Source organism: Zingiber officinale, chromosome 1B (genome assembly GCF_018446385.1).
Source record: "Zingiber officinale cultivar Zhangliang chromosome 1B, Zo_v1.1, whole genome shotgun sequence".
Lineage (NCBI taxonomy): Eukaryota > Viridiplantae > Streptophyta > Magnoliopsida > Zingiberales > Zingiberaceae > Zingiber > Zingiber officinale.
In genome coordinates this window covers 156,601,312-156,611,867 of record NC_055986.1, presented here as the reverse complement: position 1 = coordinate 156,611,867, position 10,556 = coordinate 156,601,312, and the positions used below count along the sequence as shown (strand labels likewise).

The following is a 10,556-nucleotide window of genomic DNA, read 5'->3' as shown; positions in this document are numbered from 1 at the left end:
TTTAACAACGGTTTTAACAAAAATTGTTGTCTTTTATCAGCTTTTTTTTTCCTATGACAATGTTTTTTAAAAATCGTTGTCTATTTACATTTTTTTGGGACTATGACAATGATTTTTGAAGGCTACAACAATGGTTTTGAAAATTGTTGTCTATATGCGCTTTTTTTGAGATTACGACAACGATTTTTAAAAATCATTGTCTATTAAGTGTGGTCAAATACCGTTATTTTTTTCCCTTCGTTGTTTTCCCCCTAAGACATTTTTTGCCGCTGCATTTTTCCTTTCCCTCTCCCCGAAATTTTTTGCTGCTGCATCCCCCCCTTTTGTCTTCCCGATCCCTAAGCATTTCCATCCAACTTACAATATCCATCTATGTTTCTTTCCCTCTCTTCATTGGCGAATTCCATCTATGTCGACGAACCCCTCTTCGCCTAACCCCTCTACACTACCTAAATGCCTTTGTGTTTTTCCCCCTTCGCGTTTTCCTTCCTGAACCTAAATTCCTAAATACCTACCTGAACCCTAAGCGATAAAATACATCTCCGGCCAACTATGATCTCTTTGCCTATCTCTCTGTGTTTTTCTTATCTTCTCTGCCTAAATAGAGCCTTTCGTCGTGCATCGCCGGCACAATCCTCCACTGGTACCGGCAAGTCCATCTCCCTCCTTTGCTCCTCCCCCGCCTGACAGCGCCACCAGACCAATCGCTTCCTCTCTGGGCATGCTGCTATATGCTAGGGCCTCCCTCCACTGCCCACCTCTGATCCCCTTGTACATGGCAGCGGATTCATCCCCGAGACACAACCTTCTAGTAAGGAAGAACTAGCATTTTACTTCGTTTTGTTGCTTTCCAAGATCTAGGGCTTTGCTTACCCTTTCTCGACAAATTCTAGATGATGCTGAGCAATCTTCAACGCCAACAAGTGCTAGAGCTCAAAGAAGGCAAGCGTCACCTAAAATATACTATGCCTCATGAGTGATATATAGTCGATGCAATGATTAGAGAAAACAAGGATCTTCCTATAGTAAGATTTTTGATTGATATATGTTTCTGCTTGGCATGTGAAGGAGGACTCACTCTGCTATAAGTTAGATGATTTGTAAATACAGGAAGACATCTTATCAAGTGCCAATTGTAGTGGTGGTTAGTGAATTTCCCCATGTTTAAACATATAATGTTTTGATAAATACTAAGCAAAGTTCTATACATCAATTATCACCTCTGGGATTAAATCTATGATTTCTATACTTTAATTTCGCTATATATATTATTTTATCTTTTAGAAGCTTATTGTTTATGGTAATTTAGTGAATTAATGGATGCTAGTTTAATTGCCGTAGACATCTAAAATATTGTATTATGAGATATTGGATATTCCTCTTCTTGAATTGCAAGGTTTAAAAACTCTAAAAGTAGCATTCCACCATGCCACAAAAGAGGAGGTTGGGTTGATCCTTCTATTCTTTATATATTCTTGTTTTGTGAAATTTTCTTATAACTTAGATGTTTTATTTTTAGGTGGCAATTCACAGCATTCGACTTCCAAAAAATAGTACTATGGCATGAAGCTAATATTTTCTACATACACTTAGAATTCCTCTCTTGTTTAGTTGTTTGGCATTTTAACCTTCTTCTTACTTTTTATCCATGCAGATCTTTCTTCCTAGTGAGAAGATTGAGAACATTAATGATCAATACTGTACTTTGCGTGCAGAGGAGGTGAGTTTGTATTGGGGATATTTTTACATTTATCTGAAATTTATTGTTTACATGCTATTGTGCTGTTTCGTCTCTATTAGGAGACCTATCATTTTCAACGTAAACTTGTACGATTTTGTGTCAAATATTGTGATTTAATGGTATCTTATGTTTGATTGGATTTGGGTATTCTCCATGTAGATTCCAGAAGAAGAGAAAAACCTTGGGTCTCACGATCGGTTGATTCATGTTTACCATTTTAATAGAGATCCTAATTAGAACCAAATGGCGAGTATAATGTGTTGGACTTGTGCTATTTTTTGGAGCTTTGAATAAAATAGATGCATTTATCTTTTGGTAATAATTACCATCTGGTGTATTTTATATTCTCTGCCAACAAATTCTTGTGTGATTTCTTTTTTACCTGTACTGAAACTTTTCCCATTCTTACTTAATTGCCTTATGTAGATGTCCACATGTTTTACTCTCTATGCACTGACAGAGACATATTTCCAATTGCTTTATTATATACGATAAAGGATTGTCCCAAAAATTAGAGTAGCTAGATAATTGCATTATTATACAAATCCATGATTACTTTTTACTTCTCTATATATCTTGTGAAGACAAACTTCCCTAAGAACTTCACATTTTTTGTTTTTTTTTTTTTTTTTTGCAGCAAGTTCAGGATCATTAGTCATTAAGGAAGGTGAAACTTTAGCCAATGTAAAGATATGCATTCAGAAGAAACTGCAAGCTCCAGATGACGAATTTTCAAAAGTACTTTTCTTGTTACTTTAGTGATTCAGTGCTCATTTATATTGCATCTTCCTTTATTATAAAGATTAGGATTTCGTACTTAGCTGTGTCCCTTATCATGTCTGACATAAAATTGAATTATCGTCAAATATACTAGTTTACTTTGTTATTACTGTCTGTATTATATTCATTGAATCTTGAAAAAAATATATCATTAGCGACGAATTTCTCTCGTCGCTAACCCTTATATTCATTGAATCTTGTCAGCGGGGGTTTTTTTTTTTTTAAATAAAATGGTTAGCGGTGAATTCTGATATATTCGTCGCTAACAACTGGTTTTAGCAACGAATTATTATATATTCGTCATTAAAATCAGTAAATTTTAGTGATGAATTAGTCATACGTCGTCGCTAACATTTACTATTTAGCGACGAATCAAACTAAATATGTCGCTAACCGTATATAGTTTAGCGGCGATTATGCCAATCTTAGCGATGAAAATATGGTTTGTGACATGCTTATAGCGACTATGTTAGTGACGAATATTTATCATCATGAATTGATATTAGCGATTAAAACACATCTGTTAGCGACGAAATAATTCATCGCTAAATTATGTTTTTCCTATAGTGGCTCCAACATGCTAGAATTACACAACAATGTTTCCAAATCTTGCAAGAATGCGCAATGAAGGTGCTTTTATGTTAACTAGTGTGCTCTATATCTTGGTTGTCATTCAAGCTTAGCAACGCCTATTTATATGCTATCATTGTCGCCTTAGGCAATTAAAGCTGCCTCAAATGCAAAGTCCGTTGAATGTCATTTACGTGACATGCCAGCAATTGTATTGGAGGGTAATGTATCGTGCATATGTTTTATATAGATTTGCTCCAAATCAAAACATGTGGTCTTCTGAATTTTCTCTATAACATGCATGCCTATTTTCCTTGCTTACTTATCTCTTTTCAGGATATGGTATTAATACAACTGATTATATATGTTACAATCTTGAAATTTAGCCCGATTAAACATCAATTACGTACGTTTCATTTCTTTTAAGTTTGAAGTTTTTTCTTCTCTTCAGTTTACATACACCAAGTTTGACATTATGTTTTCATTTTCACTGAGTTTGTTAAGGATCCAAAAATTGCATTTCATGGTTACTCTACTTAAATTTTGTTGTTGTAACATATTAGAAGTGAGTATTTATTCATGTAAATAGATAAGTTGTAATCTCTTTTGTCTTCTTTGTGTGAGCATTCTGATATAATTACCCATGTAATAGGTTTCCTAAATAATACTAAATGTTGTCTCCCAAAATATTTTATGATTTTTTGTGTCTTTATATCAAATTCACCAATCAAGTGTTGCTTCTTAGAAGAGAGCTAAAATAGGTAATATACCTTTGTTTTTCATTTCATGATACTGTATCTAATGGTAAGGTAGGAAGTTAGTTTGTTTCGGTGTTCTAAATTCATAGTATATTTTTTCATATTAATTAAATGAATTCAGAAAACGTTCGACATGCTTTTGTATTTGTGATTGTTATTTCTCAATTAATGGATGTTATCCCTTCCAAATTATGGAGAATGTGTATTTTTTTCATGTTATTTCTCGATCAAAGGTTGTTGATCTCCTGGTGCCTTATCAAAGGGGCGGAAAGATTGGACTTTTTGATGGAGCTTGTGTGGGAAAAACTAGATTTATTATAGAACTACTGATCAATAATATTGGAAAAGGTTTACATGGAAGAATCAGCAAGTGAGAAAGAGGAGTCCAATGAAATCCTACAAGTTGAATATTGTGATGGGACAATTGGGTTGACAATAATTAAGTGCAATCCTACATGGCATGAACCACCATTACAAGTTTCTAGTCTTTTGGCTATCGTTCATTAGTTGTAAATGGAGGTTATTTATTTATTTATATTGGGATAAATTTTATTTGAATATGAGACATGTTTCTTCTTTTATGATTGTAATTCTTCTATAAGTAACATTTTGAATGACATTAATGTAGAGAATATTCTTTCTTTTGAGATTATGATTCTTTATTATATATATTTATATTGAAATATGATATATTGATATCAAAAGACAATAGTTTAAAAGATAATGGCTTAAAATCATTATTGTTTTCTATCGCCCTTAAAGACAACGGTTAAAAACCATTGTCGTAACCCCAAAAACCATTGTAACTGACAACGTTATTAAAAGTGCTCTAAACAACAATGATTTTAAACCGTTGTTTTTTCATTCAAAGACAACGGTTTTAACTGTTGCAAAATTGTTGTCGTTTCATTCAAAGACAACGATTTAAATCGTTGTCGTAGCCCGCACTTTTAACAACACAGTCAGTTACAATGATTTTAAGGGCCTATGACAACGGATAAAATTTGTTGTTTTTAACATTTTTGTTGTAGTGCATCATGCTAGAAATCGATGAGGGGACTAAATCCGATAGTCGTTATTCGCTGGTGTATTCATCCAGTGCTATGTGTTCGTTAGGAGAGCATCTAGGAGATCAGACCTAATAACCTCATAAATACTTCCATTCTTAGGATGTCATACAACCTAAAATATTTATAATTATTGTCAGCGAGCCCATATAGGGCGTAGGCTTGTCTTAAGAATGAAAAAAGTGACATTGATATAGGGGTGCCTTGGGAATATTCGAAGTTAAGGTCAGAGACCGAGATTGAGATAATGTCGAGATCCGCCTTTGAGGGAGAGTGCTGGAGACTAGGGCAGAGACAAAAATGATGGCGATGATTTTAACCGGGGCTGAATGGGAGTCTATCACCAAAATTGAGATAGGGCCCATCGCTAAGACTGAGAGGGATTGTCTAACCGAGATTGGGAGAGAGTCTACTACCAAGACTGAAATAAACTCTATCCTTGACACCGAGAGGAAATCTCTCACCAAGACTGGGAGAGAGTTTGTTGTCAAGACTGAGATACAATTTGAAGCTGATACTGAGAAGGAATGTTTCGTTGAGTCTAAAAGAGAGTCTACTATCGAGATTGAGAGGAAGTCTCTTATCAAGAATGAGAGTCTCTCTCGCCGAGACTGGGAGAGTTGGTTGCCTAGACTGAGATAAAGTCTATCGCTGAGACTGAGAGGGAGTCTCTCAACCAGACTGGGAAAGAGTCTCTCGCTGAGACTGGGAGAGAGTTTGCTGTCGATCGAGACTGATCGAGTATATTGCTAAGACTGAGAGGGAGTCTTTTGCTGAGACTGGCAGAGAGTCTGTTGCTGAGACTGAGATAAAGTTTGTCGATGAGATTGAGAGGGAGTCTCTTGTCGAGACTGGAGAGAGTCTATTACCAAGGCTAAGATAGAGTCTATCGTTGAGATTGAGTCTGTCGCTGAGACTTAGAAACAATTGTTGCTAATTAAGATTGACAGGGAGTCTCTCTTCGAGCTTAGGAGAGAGCCTGCTACTGAAAGTTAAGGCTGAGACATGATCGACAACTTGTCTTTAATCGTGGGGATGAGTGTACTACGTTGGTTCGATTAGATCTGAGTTCCATCAGCAGTTAATTTTTCTTTAGATTAAATTTGACTCATTCTGACTTTGATTGATAAATTAGCATGACTCTCTATCTACGGACAAGTAGGGGTAAAAAAGAAAAATCCTCCGCATCACATGCTATAGGTATCCCAAATTCCAAAGAAGTTAGCTTTGTGTGTTTCAATTTCTATAGTAATTTTCTTTCCGATGTTTGACTTATTATGATGTAGCTTCAATGTGTATTTTTGAGTTGCTCCAAATGTCATGCCAGCTAGGAGATAGTGCTTGGTCCGATATGGGAAATCTGAGAAGATGTATTGGTAGCTTACTTGCCCCAAATTTGATCATGTTTCTAGAAATGATTTTTCCTCTAACACAATATTGTGTACCTAAACACCTCCATCATCCATCAACTATATAGAATGCGTTCTTCATGCAAGGGGCCTATATATATAATGTTTCATTGGCTGACACCCGGCCGAACGGACGGCACAACAATAGCCTTCATGCAAACCACCATGCATGCAAGTACCTATCCACCTTGCTTAGCAGCCAAGGAATTGAAGCACAATATATACTCCTTTATATTCTCAAGCAAGTGCTTTGAGAATCTAAGTAAATTCTCCTCTATCTAAACAATTATATATACACACACATATATAATTATTGAGCATCACTTTGTGCGCGCATGAAGTTATATCGTCCCATGGGGTAATGATATACATGCAGTACTGAGAAAGTTGCATGTGGCCTGGGAGGTTAATTAGCCGAATCACGCATGTGATAGAAGATAAGATGCATCGCATGTTGGATACAATTTTAGATCTTAAGCTTTCAGCAGACATACAATGACACACATACAGCATGGAGATGCTCCAGTACTTTTCCACACATTTCAATTCAATGAATCCCTTTTGTCCAGCGTAAGTAATGGATTATGATGTGACCAATACCAATACCACCTGTTCCCCCTTGTCTTCATTTTCACATATTAAGTCTTGAACAAAAATATATAAACCACTATCTGATCAGTCAATTTTTAAGCATATTTTTCTATATATATATATACAAATCAGGCAAAGAGATAATTGTCTAATCTAGTTCATGGAGCTTCTTAGTTTAAAGTGCAAGTTGATGAGCATCTTCATGCAGAGTCAGACTGCAATAACAAGAATATGTCAAAATGATGCTCTTGAGGGGTATTAATAAAATCCTTGAATTATCTAATTATTTTCTTGAGGCAAAATATGATTTTTCTATGTTGGATTGAATTAGTTATTCACGTATGAGCATGTAGTCGATTCTTCTCAAATTTATATAAATACAAGGTACAACCCATTATATTATTATATGTTCGTTCAAATTGGCATGTCCATATAAATAAAGCCTTACTTGTTTTTAACCAAACAATATTCTTGACTGGTTTAATATAAAAGCTAGTCGATTGATTATAATTATGTCGCCAAATGCTCCAAAGCATCTGCAACCTAAGTTATAACGTGATATTAATTAAGCATAGCTATAAGGAGAGGAATTAATCAGCATGCATGCATGGTTCCACTTCAAGTAAAACTCGAGTTAGACATTTACACTCGTAAGAAGATCGTAGCATGTTAGGGCTCTAAGTCTCTTAATTAGGTCCCTCAATATTAGCCTAAGGTCCTTGAGCCCCATCTAATCTGTAAACATGTGTGACATTCTGTTTATATTTAACAAGTACTCATATATATATATATGTATGTGTGTGTGTATGAGTCGCACGTCATTGAAAGCGTTTGATTCCATTGCTTTTTCTCAAAGCTTAAATTATTCAAAGAACATACTCAGCACAAGGAAACAATACAATGTATGTAAAGATGAGTGCGAAGGGGAACCAGAGGAATAAAAGTATATTACAATCTGATATATAACTAGATCATGTTGTGTTGGGTTGGCTATCGTATCTTTTCTTCTCTGTCACTCTGCAGCTCTCCTCTCCTCTCATATAACTCTATCCCATCCACAAGGAACCACACTTGCTTCCTTTAAATCCACAAGCTCTGTGAGCCATGGAAAGAGCACTTGCCTCCTTGTTGTCCACCATCTACTACCCCTTTCGCCATAAGGCAGGCCACCGTAGTAAGAACTACAGAAACGCTTACTACCACAGCACTGCAAGTACCAGCACCAACACTTATTTCTTCCAAGGAAACAATAATAAGATGACCAACAAGGGACGCCCTCTCTCCCTCCAGGTTCTTAATTACCATCTCTGAATTCCCAATAATTAATTTGTTTTCTTTAAATTAATAGCCAGCTCCTTGATCTTCCTCCTAGTTTGTGTGTACACCCACTTAAGCTTATCTGCAAGAATATATCTAGAAGGATATATATTGCAGTTTCCCATTACGCTCGATCAATCGTATCGGTGCTTAATCTTTTGCGTGATTTTCGATTCTTTAGATGGATTCTGCCAAGTTGGTGGGAAGTTTATTCTTTTATTCTTCTACCACTTCGTCTATTCTGATAGGGAATTAATTAATTAATAATTAAAATACATGACTTAGGAATTCTATGGGAATAGAGATGAGGTGGTGGTAGTGGTGAAAGAATAAAAGTAAAAGCATCTTGCCGATTTCATGTCTGAATAAATTATCTGTTTGCATGCAGACAGTGGAGCTTAAAGTGAGGATGTGTTGCGAAGGCTGCGAGAGGGTGGTCAAACAAGCCCTTCTGAAGCTTAGAGGTAGAGTACTACTCTTAATTACTTTTAAATGATTAATTAATTGGGATTAATTAAGATGATTAATGATGGGGGTGTAGGAGTGGACTCGGTGGAGGTGGAGTTGGAATTGCAGAAAGTGACAGTGACGGGGTACGTGGAGCGGAACAAGGTGCTGAAGGAGGTGCGTCGGAGCGGGAAGAAGGCGGAGTTCTGGCCCAACCCGGACATGCCGCTCTACTTCACGACGGCGAAGAACTACTTCCACGACGAGGAGTCGTTCAGAAACAGCTACAACTACTGGCGCCACGGCTATAACGGCGACAAGCACGGCCACGTCCGCGTGCCTCAAAGAGGCGACGATGCCGTCAGCAACATCTTCAACGACGACGACGTCAACGCCTGCGCTGTGATGTGATCACAAGCACAAAAATATATGCACATGTAAATTACTATGCAGAAGTGAACAGTGCTGAGCTGGTGTGGGAGGTGTCAGTGTTGATGGTGGGCAGGGGCTTGCGGTGTGGCGTGTAAAAGTGGATGCTTGCTCGTGAAATAAATTCCCTACGGTTTTGTGAGGAAGCTAATTATAATTTCTGTGACAGTTCGTTTTTAGGTACGTAAATTAAAGTTTTCTTCAAAATTTATTTCTAAGGGTCCGTATTTATTTCTAGAGGGTCTACATGTTATAAGTTTTTCTTAAATAGATAAATTACATAATCTAGTAAATTATCTTATGCGCAAGCTAATTAAATTTAATATCCGGGATAAGTCATTCTAAAATGAGGTAACAACCCTTAAGGAAGTGGCCAACCCAAGCTCCTTGATTGAATCTATTCAGACTGAAACTTTAACTCAAGTACAACAACTTGAGGAAGAAAATTCCCATATAAAAAGTTAAGTCAAGGAATTGAAAGATACATTGGAAGAATTTTGATTTGATTCTTGAAACCTAAAGAACTATATACAATCGATCCGGACTTGGGTATAAAGCTAAACACAAATTTAAATTTTATTTGTCTCTCGTTAATCGAACAAATATAAGAGTAGTCCAAGCATGAGTCCTCAAGTCTAACTTAATTAATCAAGTTGGACTTGATCAATATTAGTTCCCCAAGCATCGAATCCACTACCTTGATAGACCCTATCGAGGTTATGATCTAGGTGGAGCCAATGGAAAAAATCATCTTCATTATTAGATAGACATGCTTGATGGTTGCTATACTAAATTTGTCACGCCCCAGGTAGTCCCTACCAGAAGAAATTTCGGCAGCATCTCCCATGTACGAGTGACAATCTGAAACTTTACTACATCATCCAGATACCTCGGCCAACATGATCAGAATATACATATATAAAATAAGCAATCACCACACAGTTTAAAGGTAAAACTAAACAAATGCAACGATAAGAAAAAACCAAGTCAAAAATTCTACTCAACTACACTCATAAAGCTCAAAACAGATATCCTGCTCCACTACACCCATAAAACACAAATCACAACGAACTCGCCTCTTCTGTCATCCAGACAGGCATGTAGCAAAACATATCCAATAAAAATTCATCGACAATAAAATAAACCATACAATATTCATAAAGAAAAACTAGTACAAGTCCAGATAGTGCAATAAGAAATAAAACCAAAAGACTCAATAAAAATATCCTTGCGATTTGCAGGGGACTAGCGACTGGAACTCTTCCGGACAGCCTCAACCTGAAAATAGTAAATATCCACGGGGTGAGTCAACTCCTCAGCGGGTAATATTGACATGCATAGTAAGAAAATAACAACTAGCACTAATCATGCGTACAGCCTCCTGATATAAGAATGATAAATGCAACTGAAATAAACAGGAGAAAATTGTACTAACCAAGACCTGGTG

At 36.4% G+C, this 10,556-nt stretch overlaps 1 protein-coding gene across 1 annotated transcript; it reads left to right on the top strand.

The window, feature by feature from the left end:
- Positions 1-7,907: 7,907 nt before the first annotated feature.
- Positions 7,908-9,266, top strand: LOC122012441 (heavy metal-associated isoprenylated plant protein 30-like). The gene is made up of 3 exons (XM_042569018.1): positions 7,908-8,206; positions 8,622-8,697; positions 8,775-9,266. Exons 1-3 carry the CDS (start codon positions 8,021-8,023, stop codon positions 9,089-9,091), a joined length of 579 nt encoding a protein of 192 aa, XP_042424952.1. The 5' UTR covers positions 7,908-8,020; the 3' UTR covers positions 9,092-9,266.
- The last annotated feature ends 1,290 nt before the right edge of the window (positions 9,267-10,556 follow it).

Bases quoted from the DNA above. Each gene is read 5' to 3' on its own strand.
- LOC122012441 (XM_042569018.1), top strand. From the start codon at position 8,021: ATGGAAAGAGCACTTGCCTCCTTGTTGTCCACCATCTACTACCCCTTT. The intron at 8,207-8,621 runs GTTCTTAATTAC...GTTTGCATGCAG, and splicing joins GACGCCCTCTCTCCCTCCAG to ACAGTGGAGCTTAAAGTGAG. The intron at 8,698-8,774 runs GTAGAGTACTAC...ATGGGGGTGTAG, and splicing joins AGCCCTTCTGAAGCTTAGAG to GAGTGGACTCGGTGGAGGTG.